This window comes from Lupinus angustifolius, chromosome LG11 (assembly GCF_001865875.1).
Source record: "Lupinus angustifolius cultivar Tanjil chromosome LG11, LupAngTanjil_v1.0, whole genome shotgun sequence".
NCBI lineage: Eukaryota > Viridiplantae > Streptophyta > Magnoliopsida > Fabales > Fabaceae > Lupinus > Lupinus angustifolius.
The window spans coordinates 32,430,754-32,449,612 of record NC_032019.1 but is presented as its reverse complement, the minus strand read 5'-3'; the positions used below and the strand labels follow the sequence as shown (position 1 = coordinate 32,449,612).

The following is an 18,859-nucleotide window of genomic DNA, read 5'->3' as shown; positions in this document are numbered from 1 at the left end:
AACTCTCAAACTTGTTAATATAAACTACTAGACATTGATGCATGCAGCATGCTTAACAGTTCATATATCTTCATCTTATTTATTTAGTTGTTCGACATAGAGCTATTTTGACGAGTTACTAATATAACCAAGATATTGGTGATTAATATATTTGAGGTAATGTATTTAACTCAATTTCATATTCATAGACTACTAGATAAAAATGTATGATTTTGTGAGTCATAATTGTTCATCTTCTCTATAAAGTTACTAGACATAAAGCTTTATTATAAAGTTACTAAATTGACTAAGACATTATCATTTAGTATTCTTGAGGTCATTTGTATGGAAAAATCATTTCTAAATGAATTAGTGTTATAGAATGGTGTGTATTAATAGTTATTAAGAAGGAGATGTTGGCACTTTAGGTCTAGATCTGCATGTAAAAAATTATAAAATTTACTTGCTAGAGAGGTTGAAGTAAGACAATTTTATTACTTATCAAGAAAATTAAAGTAGACATCTATTTTACAGTTGAAGATCTGAATTAAGATTCACATTCTGGACAATGTGTAGTCCATGGCATCTGTGAGGAAATCTGCATCTTCTTTGTTGAAACATAGTGGAGGAGTTACTCTCAACACATTTCCATAATAACCACCCTTTCCAATTAGCACTCCTAATTCTGTGCCAAAATCATAACACCTTGTTAGTATAGTAACTTGTACTCCAATCTTCCAAAAAAGAGAAAGTATATAGTAACTTAAACTTATTATGAGACCATTAATGTATTATAAGAAGTTACCTTTCATTTGGTCAATAACTTGTAGTGTTTCAGCTTTTGCTGGTGTTTTAAGTTCACGATCGGAGACAAGTTCAACTCCAAGCATCATTCCTCTTCCTCTAACATCACCAATTACTACAGAAGAAAACAAACAAGTCCACAGTTATTGTATCATACTAGGCTAAATGTCAATTTTCGATGATTCATAAGAACGAAACTTATTACGAGGGGTAACCGGTGTTTCAAATTGCAGACCACAATTACCACATCACATGATGCGACCCAAATATTGCAGTAACCGCCGCAACCGCATCACACCATAAATCCATAATTGATAATGATGTGATCGTAATGCAACACATCGGTCTCCATCAGACCGCATCGATATCAAAAATATTTTTTTACTCACAAAATAATTTACATGACAATGGCCGTATCACAACGATCGCAACCACAGTAGCCGCAACTATAACCGCAATCGCGGCCACAATTTAAAACACTTGGGCAACCACTCGCCTAGAAAGAGATTAATTCCTTACTCATAGGGTGAGAGATACCAACAAAAATTGTGACCCTTGTTTAGAATGAATTCAAGTATGTTTGTGCAGAAATCTAAGATTGCTAAAGGAATGAGAAAGGATGAGTGATTACATTCATATTTATACTTGAGTCCATTGAGCCTCTCTTTCAAATAGGACCCTACTTCAAAAGCATTTTCTTGAAGCTTCTCTTTCTCTATTACTTTTAAAACAGCTAATCCTGCAGCAGTACAAACAGGGTTTCCACCAAAGGTGTTAAAGTCGCTTCTTCGAGTCAATACTTGTGCAATCTCTGGAGTAGTTACAACAGCACCAAGAGGAATGCCATTTCCAATGCTCTTGGCCATAGTGACTATGTCAGGTACAACACCTTGTGCCTCAAATCCCCAAAAGTGGCTTCCGGTGCGAGCAAACCCAGCTTGAACCTCATCTGCAATACAAAGACCTCCAGCTTTTCTAACACTGTCATAGGCAGCAGGTAAGTAACCAGGTGCTAATTCAACAATGCCACCCACTCCCTATCATACACAAAAGCAGCATCAAGTTACTATTACAAATTGAAGAGCAAGAAAATGATTGTATATTTGATTATGGAATGAATTACAATGAATCCAATGATATTGAATCATTGACAAAGTTACAATGAAAGTCTTATACATAAAACGAAAGAAAACTAACTAACCTAACAACTAACTAATCAACTAAAAGGTAAGTGAATTTAAACTAATTACTAATCCAATATAATATTAACCCAAAATACTAAAATATATTTCAGCAATTTCAAATCTGAAGTTAACTCTAAAAAACATTGTTTCATCCCATTAATACTACTAGCCACTTTTTTAACATGAAAGTATTCAATGATAACTTTTGTATCTAACACTAGTAGTAATAAGTGTCTTATATATGTAAGGCTTTTAGAGATAACTCTTATAAGGGTCTTAATTTTTGCCAATTGTTTCATATGAGGTTGGATCCTTGATGCTTAAGGTAGATGGGGATACCTGTATAGATTCAGAGATGAAGGCAGCTACATTTCCAGAAGTTCCAAAGTTAATGATATCTTGGACATCTCTTGCATACTTCTCTCCATCAGAACCAAAAACACCTCTATAAGGGTCTGGATTCACTGCATGATGAACACCACTCTGTTGGCAACATCAGCAAAATTAATAACATGTTAGAGAAACATTGTTATTGTGTTTGTACAAGACAAGCATTATTTTAAAATTTGAAAGTTAACATCTAATAATCAAAATAATACATTGACTTGACTAAACGGGGCTACTTGACATGGCATGGCATGGGTCAATTTGGGCTTTCTACCTAATCAAACCGAACAAATAGACCTGATTTTGTTTGAGTCATACTAGCCCAACCCTATGCTGGTTGTAGCTTGAACTCCTGAAGGTTAGTAGTCTAGCTAGAGCAAGCTATTAGGGTTGTTTGATCAGGGTTGGACTAGAACAAAAAGTATAGGATTATTCAGGTCGAATAAATGATTATCTAAATTGGATAGCAAGTCAGCTTTTTTACATGATCAGATAAGTTTTTTTTGTATAGTAAGTAGATCGGCCTATGGCCTAACCAAATTTGAGTCGAATTGAACTCAAATTCAGTTAGGAACACTTTTAATGCCTAAACTCACAACTATTAGGCTCAGACCAAATCAGCTCATTTTGTTACCTCTAAATCCACACCGTTGGGTATTCTATATCAATTCACTATGGAATTGGTAAGGAAGAAAAATATTCCCCCTTCCAAACAAGTAATATAATATTTTTGGGCCACGATAGAATTATCTTCTAAATAAGACACCACATAGCTGTCCATACTTTCATTGTCACGAGAAATCATCATCACAGCACTTTACCACTGATATCATTATCATACTTCTTACTTCCGTTATTCCATAGAAATATTAACAATAACGAAACCTTTCACTTTCATGGTTGCTATCACACAAGTTGAGTGTATGAAGTTGAGTGAAAGTATGCGTCATCCACCTTGATATATTAGTCCACTCCACTATGTCAACTTCATTCTAAGTGAACACTTATCGAAAGACTCTGTTTTGATCTAATATGAGAAAAAAATGTTTTTCATATATTAGTTTTATATATTATTACTATATTATCCATTATTCAGGGGATAATATACTGAGTGTGTGCATAAATAGTTACATATGCATATATATTAATCTCCAAATATATATACCTGTACAACATTAAATTTCCATATGCTTTGAGCTGTGGCCCCCATTGTCCCAGCTGCATTTCCATGATATGCATTTCTTAGTGATATTATATCATGGCACCCAGTGTATAACCTTGCTATCATCATTGCTAGTTCATTTGCTTCTGTTCCAGAATTTGTGAAAAATACCACCTACCAATAAATAATAGACACAAATAATAATAAATAAGGTTTATAAAAGATTCAAACATATTCAGATATATTAATATTTATTACTTTCTTTCTTAGTTAGGAAATTAGTTCTTATATTTAATTTTATTAGTATACTAAGGGAGAAAATGATTCAAATATCTCTTATTGTAAAAACTATGTTTTCCAACACATTTTCTAGTACCATTTAAAAAAAAGTCACAAATAAACATCTTATTGTAATACATCAAGAGAAGAGAATGTTTGTCACATCTCTTATCGTAAAAACCATGTTTTCCAAAATAAAGATGATTACTATTTTTTTCTCTTTAAAAGCTTACTAAATTTTTTATATAAGTCTCCCACCTTATAATTTTTAATCAGGTCCTTGTATTCTAAAAAAGATTAAGATTCTACTCGATCACTCAAGCTGTAGAGACTTATTTAACCTTTTAACATTTTTCAGAAAAAAAGACTTAAACAAGTTGATGAAAAAACACATGAAATTACACTTGATCCTTAAAATTGAACAAAATAACCTCAACACCATTCTTTAAATTTAGCAAAACTCAATTTCTTTTTAAAAACAACAAACTTTAACCAACATTTCAGGTTTTTGCCAACCAAATTGAAACCTTTCATTTATAAAAAAACCATCTCCCTCTAGTTCACCCAAAAAATAACATAATAAATAATAAAAACAATTAAACATATTAAATCATGACATGATTATTACCTATCATAGTAGTAATAAGAAGTTGGATTAAAAAGTTAAGATACCTTAAGTTTACCAGGAAGATTAGAAGCCAAAGCTTGAGCAAAATCAGCAATAACATGATTCAAATACAGCACTGTTGAATGTTGCAACTTTTTAGTTTGTTCCACTATTGCTGCGACCACATCAGGGTGGCAATGACCGCAACACACAGTAGCAATCCCTCCAAATGCATCTACGTATCTTCTTCCCCTATCATCATATAGGTATTGTTTCCTACCCTCCACCACGTTCAACTGCACCCGCACACACACGATCATTATCATTATTGATTACATATATAGTTACTTATCATTATCATTCCTAAATTAAGTACTATGTAAAATTAGTATTTTGATCTTACAGTTTTATTTAACTCTTAAAATTGGGAATGGCAACGGGACGGGTCGGGATCGAGTTTGCACATAGCTAAATCCGAACCCGAAATTCAAAACCCGAACCCGAACCCAAACTTAACGGGGTAGAAAATAAAAATATCATCCCGAAACCACAAATTATAATGTATTAAGAAAAATATGATATTATTTTCGTGTAACTTTTTTTTAAGATTTCTATTTTCTATTGTAATATTTCATTTCTTTTATGTTTGAAGATCTAATGGTATATAAAATAAAATTAGAAATACAAAATAATGATTACATGATAGAAATTTAAATTGAATCACATTACTTTGGTGTGGGTTTGGGTTAGGGTCTTGGATATACCAAACCCGAACCCGAAATTTAAACCAAGGTAAAACCCGACCCAATCACAATGGGTATCCCCGCTAAATTCGGGTTTGGTTCAGGTGGGTACCCACGGGTTCAATTTTTATTGCTATCCCTACTTAAAAGTTGACCTGCTCTAATTTTTTAAAATAAGTCCTATAGTTAAATATATTTGGTAATTAAAACTTGTCCTACGGGGAACTACTTAATTTTCTAAAACAGTAACTTAATTTAAAAAAATAAGGAAAACAACATCAATCTACAATAAATTTTAACATATTAATATAATATTTATGCAATGTTAATGTAAAAATTTATATACGGTCTCTATCATTCATTTCTATTATGTTTTTTCAGCAGTAATTGATATATTTATACACACAATGTATACACTCATACATTTTTTATTTCAAAAGAGACATTTATTGCCTAATTATTATTATTATCAATCTCCTAATGATGTTGATAATGTGGAGATTCTAAAACTTTCATATTATCATAATTAAAATACAAAATTAATTAAATAATTGATTCAAATAACTTAAAAGAGGAAAAATATATAGATATTAAAAATAATACAAATAAATGATAGAAATACGTGTATAATTTTTACATAACACATATATATTACACTCAACTTAAAATGCAAAAATAAGTGGCATGGCAAAAAGAAATGTGAATTAACTAATGGTAATTTCTACACAATATTACTATTATCTATAAGTTTTTGTTTTATATATAAAAGAATTAATAGCAGTTACTATTTTAGTAACAACGTATGATAAATGATCCCCACGGTGCATCCTCACCGGAGTCTGATAGAAATGGGGCAGGGAAGGGCTGAGGTACTCCTTGCGTTTGGCCATAATTTCATCGCCGGAAGGACCAGTATACGGCGGAGGAACATAATCAAACGGCGGCATCTCCGGCGCCATCAGCACCTCCTTCCTTCTCTCCGCCGTTGCCGGCTGAGAAATACGACGTTGACATAAATACCGATGCAGTGGCGATGATCGTCGAACGACAAGCTTCGTTGCAAACGATCCCGTCATTTTCCGTCGCCGGTGATGGGATTATAATGATTGGTGAAGAAAGAGAGAGAGAAAAGGAAGAATATGGAGAGAAAGAAAAGGAAGTGGTGTGGTTTATATAGAGAAAATGGTGGTGACGTGGCAAGGTGGAAAATTTACTACACCTGGAATCACTGTGGTAAAAATAGGAGAAAGTGTCTGAATATGGTGAATGAGAAATGAAGGGTGTAAGGTTTAATTGGTAATAAGAACCTAGCCTTGTTTAGTTCATTTGTTGTTTTTGCACATTTGGAAAATCAAATCCCATGAATGTAGACAATAGAATCTTCACATTCTATAAGGGGATATGCAAGAAGAAAAATGTGTATTTTTTTTAAAGGGGAAGATTCACTTACTCTATGTTTTTTAAGCTTACTTTATATCATAACCATCAATTCTAAAGAAATTCAATAGTTTGAATCAGTAAGTAAATCTAAATTATTAGATATGTCTAAAATGAAGGGTAAATTTAAAAAACATAAAGTAAGAGGATTCCACTCTTTTTTAAATGCATGTATCGTTTGTTAATATAATATATATTATTTATCTATCAATTATTAAATGAAAGCTAACATAAGTTGAATTTTTTAATGCTACATCCTTCTAATTTTTAAATTGTAAAGTGTAGAAACTAGACTAAGAAGTGAAGAGAAAGAAAGAGATAACGAGAAAAGGAGAAATATTAGTCTTATTTTTATGTACAATTACTTGCACATCTATACCCGAAACATTAAGGCTTAGACTACTAATTGCTTTTGTTTTTTTCCTTTTCTAACTCGCTCTTATTCATTAATACACCTTCTTGAAATTATATTGGGGTGGTCGAGATGTAGAATCAACTACTTTCTTTCTGAGAGAGAGAGGGGAATTTGGAAGTAGCCAAAGGTTTAGTTAGCACATTAGCTTATGAAATTCAAATGGAGTGTTTTTCACATGCAATGCTTTGGTTTGGATTCCTACTCTTACAAAAACACATGTCCACATATTACTCTTACAAAAACACATATCCAACTAAATATATGGGACAACATCTACTATCCCACAAATTGTGGCACTACATGTACTCCAAGCTTATGATTGGTTGAAAAAATATTTTATAGTTAAAAAATTAGTAAATAATTATTTTTCTAAACAAATGTAACTAATAGTACATGTAGTAACACAATTTGTACGACAGCTGATAAATATCCTCAATACCTACGTTTAGTCTTGTCATGGATAATAGAAATATGAGCTATAGCTGTGGTACTTAGATTGTCACATAGAATGAGAGGATATTCATGAGGAAATTTAAGTTTTGAGAGAAATGATTCAATCTAAATCATTTCTTTTGATGGGAAGGTAAGACTGATATACTTAGCTTTAAGCTTTTATTAGTTCACAAGAGAAAATAAAAAGAGAGAAATAAGTGAGAAAGAGAAAGAGGAGAAATATAGTAGATTTTTGTGATGTTTGGTATAAGAGAAGAATGAGAAAAAATGAATAGAAAGAATATTTTCTTCTCTTTCTCTTTTATTTGGTTGGATAGAAAGTGAGAAGAAAGTGACGATGTTGTTGTTGAATGGTATGGCACCCCATTGCAAGAATTATTGAATGACTTCTTGGATCAACCTTTCTATTGCTTTTCTTTGTTAAAAACTTAGTTACTTACAAGCAGGAAAGGAAAACTATTTAAAGAAACTAAAAACAGTTTTCCTAACTAACTTAACAAACTGAAGGATAAAAGTAGAAAGCTGGGCCAAAAGAAAATAAAGCCCAATCTGAAAAACAGAACAACAAAAGAGCCTTAAACATCCATCTCTTCTTCCTTCATATAAGCTTCTTCCTCCTTCTTAATTACACAACTCCTTCCTCCTTTATCTTCCCTTTCCTTCACTACATGATGAGAATCATGTCTTAACTTCAACAGCCCCCCACAAGCTGGAATGTGAATGTTCAACATTCCAAGCTTGGAGTAAAGCTTACAAAATAGGGAAGGAGACAAAGCTTTAGTGAATATGTCAGCTGTTTGAGAAAGACTTGGTATAGAGAGTAAGTGAATAAGGCCTGATTGTATCTTCTCCCTTACTGAATGGCAGTCCACTTCGATGTGCTTGGTTCTTTCATGAAAGATGGGATTTGCAGCTATGTGAATGGCAGATTCATTGTCACAAAACAGTGCTATAGGTTCTGGATGAGCAATCTTCAAGTCCTTCATTAGATAAGCAAGCCACTGAGCTTCAGAAGTGGCTAATGCTATTGCCCTGTATTCGGCTTCAGCAGATGATCTAGCAACAACTTGTTGTTTCTTACTTTTCCATGATATAAGAGCATTGCCAAGGTAGAAGCAATATCCTGAGACAGACTTTCTAGAGTCAGGACAACCTGCCCAATCTGAGTCAGTGTATCCTCTTACCCTGAAATCACAATCTGCAGAAAAGAAAATTCCAGAACTAATGGAGCCCTTGAGGTATCTTAGTACCCTCTTGGCTGCCTCATAATGGATGTTAGTAGGTTTGGACACAAACTGGCTCAAATGGCCAACAGAGAAGCTAATATCAGGCCTTGAATGAGTTAAATACAACATCTTACCTATGAGTCTTCGGTAAGCAGTGGGATCATCCAGAGGGGATCCACTCTCTAAGCTTATTAGCCTACCTGCATATGCCATAGGTGTGGAGCAAGGCTTACTTGCTAGCATCCCAGTTTCTTAAAGAAGGTCAAGAGTATATTTTCTCTGATACAGAGAAATTCCTCTGCTGCACCTTGCTATTTCCATACCTAAGAAAAATTTCAGTTGTCCAAGGTCCTTTATACTGAATCTTTTATTAAGAAGATGCTTCATATCATCAATTTCCTTGATGCTAGTTCCTGCTAGAACAAGATCATCGACATACACTAGAATACATGTGAAGTTAGAATCAGTAGACTTAATGAATAGAGATTGGTCAGAAAAAGCCTTTTCATAACCTGTTTGTAATAGGAAACCTGTTAATTTGGCATGCCACTGCCTGCTGGCTTGCTTGAGTCCATATAAGGACTTTTCAAGCTTGCAAACAAGATTAGGATTGCCAACAGTTAGGCCTTGAGGTATTTTCATGTACACTTCCTCATTCAAGTCACCATGAAGGAAGGCTGTATTTACATCAAGCTGATGCAAATGCCATTTGTTGGTTGATGCTAGAGCAAGGATGACCCTAATGGTGGTCATCTTGACTACAGGACTGAAAGTCTCCATATAGTCTACTCCCTCGGTTTGAGTAAAGCCTTTGGCAACAAGTCTTGTCTTGTGCCTCTCAATAGATCCATCTGCCTTGTATTTTAGCTTAAAAATCCACTTGCATCCTATTGCTCTTTTATCTTCAGGAAAATTAGTCAATATCCAAGTTTTATTGTGATCTAGAGCCTTTAATTCTTGATTGATTGCATTTTTCCAGCATACATGTTTGACAGCTTCATCATAAGTATTAGGTTCCATATTTGAAGATATGCTAAGAGAAAAGTGCTTGTGAGTTAGGGACAAATGATCATAAGAAATACTATTACATAAAGGATACCTTTCTTTTGAAGATTTTGGTGAATTTGAAAGAGATGTGGATCTAATTAAACTGCAGTGGTAGTCTTGCAGGTAATGAGGTCTGCTTCTGTTCCTAGTGGATTTCCTAGGATTGTTAGTTTCATTGATGGTGATATCCTCTTCATTGGTGAGGACAGTGGGTTGAGCATCATTATTGTGCTCACTCAAGGATGTCTCACAATTATCAGTAGGAGTGATATGGTTTTGAGTATAGTTAGTAGGGAATTCTTCATCAATATGCTCAAAGCAACTTGTATTAGGGTCAGGGCCACTACTCATGCTCAGCTGGGGATCTGAATTTGTCTCAATGGTGTTTTCAAAGGGAAAGATGTGCTCATAAAATGAGACACTCCTGGATATGAAGATCTCATGAGACTTTGTGTCCAAAATTAGGTGTCCTTTCACTCCTTCCTTTATTCCTAAGTATACTCCCCTTTTTGCTCTAGGGTCAAGTTTCTTTCTATGAGATGTAATGGTAGTGGCATAGCATAGGCATCCAAATACTCTTAGGTTGGATATGCTAGGCTGCTGTCCATATAGAACATAAAAGGGGCTCTCATTGGATAGGTACCTACTTGGCTGCCTATTGATCAAATAAATTGCATGTGCCATTATATAGTTCCAGAAACAGTGGGGTATTCTGGACTGGAAAATCAGAGATCTTGAAACACCAAGTATGTGTTGGTGTTTTCTCTCAACTACCCCATTTTGTTGGGGTGTCTCAACACAAGTGGTTTGGTGTTTTATTCCCTTACTAGCATAAAATTCAGGAAGGTAAAATTCCTTTCCATTGTCACTTCTCACACATTTTACTGATATGCCAAATTGAGTTTGGATCAAATAGACAAAGTTCTTGATAAGTCCAGGCACTTCAGATTTGAGTTTTAAGAAATATAACCATGTGAATCTGGACTTATCATCAACTATTGTTAGGAAATACTTATGACCAAGGGTGCTAGGAGTACCAATAGGTCCCCATATGTCCATGTGAAGTAAATCAAAAATGCAAATAGATTTAGAAGTTCTATTGTCATAAGGTAGGTTTCTTTGTTTAGCTAAATGGCAAGTATGACAAGGATCCATAGTCTTAGTACAAGTAATGGAAGGGAAAATTTTCTGCATAGCCAACATCTTATCATGAGAAAGGTGACCTAACCTATTATGCCAAACATTAGAGTTATATGTATTGAAACTATTAGCTGAACTGTTGAGCCTTCCTTTGTGCATGATAGGTAAGGTCTTCACATGACTCCTAACTGCATATAGTCCACTTCTCAGTTCAGCTACACCAATCATCTTCAATGATGGGAGATCCTGGATATGGCAAACATCATTTAGGAAAGTAAGCTGACATGGGGTTGTTTTAATCAGTTTTGATATGGAAATCAGATTATAGGTGAAACAAGGAATGTATAAAACATCAACCAAATAGAAATGAGGGGAAAACACAATACTCCCTGAGATGTTGGTGGATATTTGGCTGCCATTGGGCAGAGTTACATAAATTGTGTTGATTCTCTTGTATGTTTCAAATTGAGAGAGTGTATGGCATATGTGATCAGTAGCCCCTGTGTCAAGAAACCAGTCAAGACTCTTAGTGCTATAATTTAATATATGCATCATACCTTCATTATTCTCATTATGATATGCAGATTGTGTAGCAAACTGGTTTGTGCTATGTGTGATTCCAGGCTGCAATATGGACAGAAGAGTCTGATGCTGTTGAGGAGTGATGCTTACTCTTGATGCTGTCCCATTGCCAATTAGGGATTGATCTTTTCCTTGATCTTGTGATACAGAGTCATAGTGTTGAGCCTCATTTGTCCCAATATTATTAACTGAATAGTTCTTGAAATTTCCAGGGGGAAATCCATGTTTCTTGAAGCACTGATCAATTGTGTGGCCTGTCTTGTGGCAAAAGGTGCAAGTCTTGATCCCTCTTCCAGTGGATGATCTACCTGAATTTCTCCCTGGTTGGAATGCTCGTCCTCTGCCTCTTCCTCTGCTGAATCTTGTGTCCTTCCCAATTTCATCATCATGATGCTCATCACTTGAGGCATTCATCAGAATTCTTGGTTCTCCTAATTGAGAATTCATATGTCTTTCTTGTTGAGTTAATAGGCAAAAGGCTTTGTTCATGGTGGGCAGGGGGTCCATCAACATTATTTGTGACCTCACCCCTTCATATTGGTCATTGAGACCATTCAGAAAACAAATGACATAGTCATTCTCCATATAGCCTTTTATAGTGGGTATTAGATCACATCTGCATTTATATGTGCAAGAACATCCAGGAATTGGTCTAAAGTTGTCCAATTCCTGCCACAAACCCTTAATGTGAGTGTGATAAGCTCCTATACTCAGATCACCTTGCTTATAGGTATAGATTTCCCTCAGCAACTGTGAAATTCGGAAGACATCTCCCTGGTAGTATCTTTCCCGCAAATCTTGCCATATCTCAAGTGCTGTGTCCATCTAGAGGACACTTTGAACAATGGATGCATCAATTGATTGGGTCAACCAAGAGACCACTAAGGTGTTGCATCTGTCCCAGGCATTGAAGTTTGGATCTTCGACTGAAGGTTTGGAGAGAGATCCATCGATAAATTGAAGCTTGTTCTTTGTTTTGATTGACATCCACATTGCACGAGACCAAGAGTGATAATTCTCACCTTTGAGAGATTTGGAGACGAGGACGGCGCCTGGGTTCTCATTGGGGCTCAAGTAGTAAGGTGAGCAAGGGTCTTGAAGAGGATTTATTGGCTGGATTGCTCTAATGTCCATAGCTAAAACAGGTGTGAAGATGAGGAAGAAGAACAGAGAAATGGAGGTTGTGATTTCGAAGAGATTATCAGCGGAAGAATGGTATATCAGAGCCTAAGCTCTGATACCATGTTGAATGGTATGGCACCCGATTGCAAGAATTATTGAATGACTTCTTGGATCAACCTTTCTATTGCTTTTCTTTGTTAAAAACTTAGTTACTTACAAGCAGGAAAGGAAAACTATTTAAAGAAACTAAAAACAGTTTTCCTAACTAACTTAACAAACTGAAGGATAAAAGTAGAAAGCTGGGCCAAAAGAAAATAAAGCCCAATCTGAAAAACAGAACAACAAAAGAGCCTTAAACATCCATCTCTTCTTCCTTCATATAAGCTTCTTCCTCCTTCTTAATTACACAACTCCTTCCTCCTTTATTTTCCCTTTCCTTCACTACATGATGAGAATCATGTCTTAACTTCAACATGGTTCAAATTACAAAAATGTCTCTAGAATAAAGAAAAGAGACAGGAAAATGTTGTTTTATTATTAATTAAAAATAAATATTGTAATTTTAAATTATAAATTTTATTATAATTTTAATTAACACTTTCAATTGATATGATTTATGACATAGTTTGAGATACAATTTGGGATAACAAATCATTATCCGGATAAAGTCTCTCTTTCTCTTCTCACTTTTTCCTCATAAGTGGAGAGAAAAAAATGTTGTAGGCACACCCACTTTTTTCCTCTCTCCCCTCTCAACTAAGGGAGAAATTTCCTATTTCTCTTCTACATCTCTACCTTTTTTCTCTATTCTGTAACTCTATCCAACCAAAGTCAACATTAGTGCTGGTCCCAAAAAATAATTTGCCACTTCTTAGACTATCATGTGACAATGTTAGGCCCAATAAATAAGTAAACATCTAAGATTGATTTTCTATCATTAGGGTCTAAGGCTTAGTCAAAATTACATAAGACTGTGAGAGCTAAAGGGATAGTTAGGACAACCGATTTAAGATGAATACCAAAATTGCAAGAGAATGAATAGAGAATTATCTATTCTTAAAACCTTACTTGCAAGAATGCTTTCTAACCTTTCAAATAACTAGTTAGAGGCTCGTTTCAAGTCATAAATAATTAAAGAGCTTTGTGGAGTTTGTGGACTAGACATTTGTCACCATTATGAAAATCCACCGGTTACATGTAAACCTTTTGATCCTAAAGATTATCAAGAAAATCATGCATGGTCAACATTTAGCTGCTTTAATATCAAACCATAAATAATAACACAAGAGTGAGGGTGATCCTAATGATAAAAGGTTTAACCACTATAGAGAATGTTTTATCATAAATCATTTTAAGTTTTATTTTATGAAATTCCTTTTAAGACAAGTATGACCTTATATTTTTACTATGGACACTGATTTATAATTAATGGCTTGTTTATTAGGACGATGAGGATGAAGAAGAGATCAACTTCCTAAGTTTTGTAGTGTGTTATAGTAATCTTCCTGCTCTGCTGCCAAACAGGATCACTTACTGCCTCTTTTGCACACACCAGTGAACATTTTTTTTTATATATTCCAACAAAACAAGCAAACAACAAATAATGCAACTAAAACACATCATATGGCAATAAAAAGGGTCCATAATGTACCTGGTGTGGAATCATGATTGGATAAATTGATCATAATGTATCTGACCGTGTTTCTGAGCCAGTTCTATGTGTCCCTCAATCATCACTTCAGATGAGTAAGGGAGCACTTAAACTTTAATTTGGTTTTGCTAGTAAAATAATGGTCATGTATTTAATAATGATTATTATGCTATAATGTCATGATAGATTTATAGACTTCTACTATAGTAGATGTGAGGTTGTGGTTGTTTCTTTAAAGGGCTTACTTATAAGTTAACCGACCATCTTATTTCATCAATAAAATAAGTCATAAATAATGTTTGGCTAGATAGAATCTTTTTAAAAAGTCCAGAACTTATAAAACTCAATTTGACAAGTAAGTTGAAATTGATAAATTGACTTAGGTCATAAACTAATCTTAAACTTAGTTAAGGAAGTCATTTTATTTTACATTTATTAGTGATCATTTTTATCAAATACTTCAAATTTAATCACCTAGCGTATTAGTTTTAAGCTTTTACTCCTTGTCTTTTCCTAGTTATCAACTTTTCATCTTAAGCTGAGTTATCAACCTTCAAAAGACTTTTCGATCATTTTTGGCAATCAAAATCCAGATATAAGCTAAAAAGTAAAATTATTGGTTCAGTAAATTAAACCAAATGGCTTTCAAAATCATAGCTTTTTATTTGATGGAACCTGTTTTGTATGTTTGCCGCACAGGATTTCCATAACTAAATTAAACTCTCAGCAAGATAGGGATGTTTTTGTTTTTATTATTTCGCCATTAAATTGAGTATGAAGATGGCATTATTTCCAAAGGTCAAAACATCTTAACATATCTTAAGATGCAGCTATTAAGTTAGTAAAATATGGAGCTGTATATATGGAATGTTCGAGATTTTTTTTTTGGTACATCGAAAAAAAAAACAAACTACAAACACACGGAAATATCTAACTATAGTAGAGATTGACAATCTGTTGGGGTTGAATCCCAAGTCTTCATCTCATCGGTTGAGTGAGAACCCAATTTAGCCATGAAGTCTGCCACCATATTAGCCTATTTATTCACATAGGATATTGTAACTACCCAAGAACTTGGCAAGCAAGATCTAATGTTAGTGGTCACATATGAAATGTGAGCAATCCGAATTGGAATCTCCTCAGAAATAATCTGAACAACCTCCAAGCAATCACTTTCCAAAACCACATTCTTGATTCCAAGATTCCAGGCCAGAGATAACCCATGTTCCATAGCCAATAGTTCTGCTAGAATAGGTGATCCCTACCCAAAGTTGGCAAAAAAAACCTGACAACCACTGACTGTGATTATCCCGAAGAACGCCGCCACCTCCCACAATATCAGATCCTCTGATACAACTTCCATCTACGTTCAGCTTTACCGGATCTAACTCCGGATAACTCCAACGTGTCGTAGAGGCATATTCCTCCAGAGACAAAGAACCCCCGTAGTTGCGCCACTCTAATAAATCTTGGTGTGTGAAGCGAGCCACCAAGTTTACATCCCACCGAGAATCCCCCATAATAGAGTTGTTCCTCCATCTCCAAGTCCACCAAAGACCTACAAAGAAAAGAAGACCATTTCTGCAGTTATAGTTCTCCAACAGCCAGCCCTGAAAGGACAGCGGCGTCTAGAAGGTAGGCGACGTGAAGCCAAGTCGAACCCACAAAGAGGAAGAGTCCTGACAATCCCTAAATATATACATGAGATCCTCGACACATCCTTGACACTTAGCACAACACATAAGTTTAACCTTCTCAGACACCCTCAGTCTCCAAAGAGTCCTCCAGATCTCATCCGAAGCTGCCTCATTTCCTTCCACGTCCATAATCTACTAGTAGGCCGATCTAGCTGAGTAGGAACCTGTAACATGTCAGTCCCAAGTCCACCCTTCAGATTCAGTAGGAGAATCAGGCGAGTAGTTAACACAGATAAATTCTTGAACCTGTAGTGGAAAAATAGTATACATTCTAGCAAAGTTCCAGTCCTCTTCCATCCAAAGATCCTTGACATGAAGCTGAGTATCTGATATGTGTACAAAATCCACATAAGAACAAAGCATACCCATTCTTGACAAATTGTCGTACCAAAATGATTGGTTACCACTTTCCAACTGCAATTTGAAACCCATTTTGAACTTCTGAAAGGCTCTAACAATGCTTCTCCAGATATAAGACGATGTGGCTTTCGGTGGAGCAAAGAACAAAGACCTATCACCAAGGTACTTCTCTCTCAAGACTGCACACCACACGATATTAATTCTACTAAACAAACTCCAGCAAAGTTTTCCAAGAAGGGAAATGTTCGAGAATCTGACATCCCTTATACCCAGACCACTGTCACGCCTACGCCTCATAAGAACATCCCAACTCACAAGATGTAGGCCACAACTATTAACATCACCACTCCAAATAAAATTTCTCTTCATCCTATTTATGTTATTGCACACAACATTAAGAAGCCACAAAACCTGCATATAATGAACATGAATAGAGGAGATTAAGGACTTCGCAAGGCATAGACGACCAGCTCTATTCAGTAGGTTTGCTTTCCAAGAGGCCAAACGACTTTGAATTTTTTTCCAGAATAGGGTCAAAAGTCGCCCTACCAACTCTTACCTGAAGTAAAGGAATACCCAAATATTTACCAAGAGTACTAACAACCCTCATGGAGCATAACCTCATAAACCTGGTCTTCCTCTTGTTAATGACTGATATGGAGTAGATAAATTTAGATTTTTCCATATTTACCTTCAAACCCGAGGTTTGAAAGAAATCATTCAAAGTTGAAGAGACAACCCTAACATGGGTATTACTTGCTTTACAAAACAACAGGATATCATCAGCAAAAAGTAGATGAGACATAGAAGGGCCACCTCGAGATAGCTTAATAGGATGCCATAAGCCAATATCCACCTTTTGAGAGATAAGCAGAGCTAGTTTCTCCATGCATAGCACAAACAGATAGGGTGACATAGGATCCCCTTGGCGAAGACCCCTGTTAGGACTAAATGCATCTAGTCTAGCCCCATTCCACAAAAGAGACACTTTCCCTGAATGGATACACCACATAATAAGATTAACTGTAATAATGAGAAAAGCAAACTGAAGGAGAGTGTTGTGAAGAAAATCCCAGTTCACTCTGTCATAAGCCTTCTCCAAATCCACTTTGAACCCCATAACACCTTTTTTTGTCTTTGATCTATGAATATGGTGCATAACCTCTTGAGCCAGAATAATATTATCAGCGGTCCCCCTTCCCAGAATGAAGCTGCTCTACAACAGGCCAACTAATTCATCCAGAAAAGGTCTTAATCTATTCACCAAAATCTTAGTAATAATTTTATAGGTAACATTACAAAGAGTAATAGGTCGAAGCCCCTTCAAAGATGTAGGATTATTTACCTTAGGAATGAGGACAATAAGGGTCTCGATAATGCGAGTGTCAGAGAACCCAAATTTGAAGGCATCATAGACAAGTTTCCATATATCGTCACCCAACAACTGCCAGTATTTTTTATAAAATATAGGCTGAAAACCATCCGGACTAGGAGCTTTGTAGGACCTCATACTCATAACTGCCTTAGTCACTTCTTCCTTTATTACTAGGGCTATTAAAACATCAACCCAATTTGAGAGAAGATATGGGTATCAACCTGGCAGCCCAAATTATTAGTTTGTGTATTGTCACAGAAAAGTTCCGCAAAATACCTCTTAGCCTTTCTCGTCATCAACTCAGGACCTGTGCACCAACTTCCATCTTCCAAGAAAATACCATGAATTTTATTTCTTTTCCGACGCACAATTGTTTGAGTCTGGAAGAACTTTGTGTTTCTATCCCCAAATTTCACCCATTATTCTCTAGACTTTTGAAAACATAAGAGCTCTTCTTGTTTTAGAATAAGATTATACTCCCGCCTTAGCTGAATATCCAACCTAGACAGGTTCTTATCATCGGCTTCCTCAAGGCAACATTGAACACCTTTGATTCTTGATTCAACTCTTCTCTTCCTGCGAAAAATATTTTTGAAGGTTGAATTACTGAAAATAATGGACATTTCCCTTACCCTTGAAAGGCCCTCCACCACATCATGAACACTGTGATCCCAAGCCTCATGGACCACCTGATAGTAATCAGGGTGAGTAGCCCAGGCTGCCTGAAACTTGAAAGGTCGATTAATAGGAGGGTCCATGTGCCCACCACATCTCACCAGAATAGGACTGTGATCGGAATGGACTCTGGTGAGGTTTTCTACATAACCCTATGGGAAGGAAGTGCGCCAAGAAGAGTCAGATAAACCGTTGTCCAATTTCTTGGAAATACTCCTACCGGACTGCTCCATTCTAAACCAAGTAAAGCAGCTACCTATAGCACCAAGATCCATAAGACCACATGAATCAAGGAAGTGAGCAAAATTCTGAGCCCGCGAGTGATTGAACAAACCACCGCTAACTTCCGAGGGAGCTAGAATCTCATTAGAGTCTGCTAACAAAAGCCAAGGTAGAATCACCGATGCACGTAAGGACACCAAATGAGACCATATTGGCGGTCATGACGAGAGGGGCTAGCATGCATTGCTGTGCACAACCAGTCACTCAATCCATAGTGAAGCTTAATAGTGATGGCCTGAGAACAACAATCGA

The 18,859-nt window shown here is 35.6% G+C and overlaps 1 protein-coding gene across 1 annotated transcript; it reads right to left on the bottom strand.

The window, feature by feature from the left end:
* LOC109359473 (alanine--glyoxylate aminotransferase 2 homolog 3, mitochondrial-like) lies at positions 516 to 6,269 on the bottom strand. Its single transcript, XM_019604152.1, has 7 exons — positions 5,979 to 6,269; positions 4,468 to 4,698; positions 3,520 to 3,690; positions 2,307 to 2,450; positions 1,415 to 1,820; positions 785 to 898; positions 516 to 664 (listed from the first exon to the last, which is right to left on the bottom strand). The coding sequence occupies exons 1-7, from the start codon at positions 6,219 to 6,221 to the stop codon at positions 534 to 536; spliced, it is 1,440 nt and encodes a 479-aa protein (XP_019459697.1). The 5' UTR covers positions 6,222 to 6,269; the 3' UTR covers positions 516 to 533.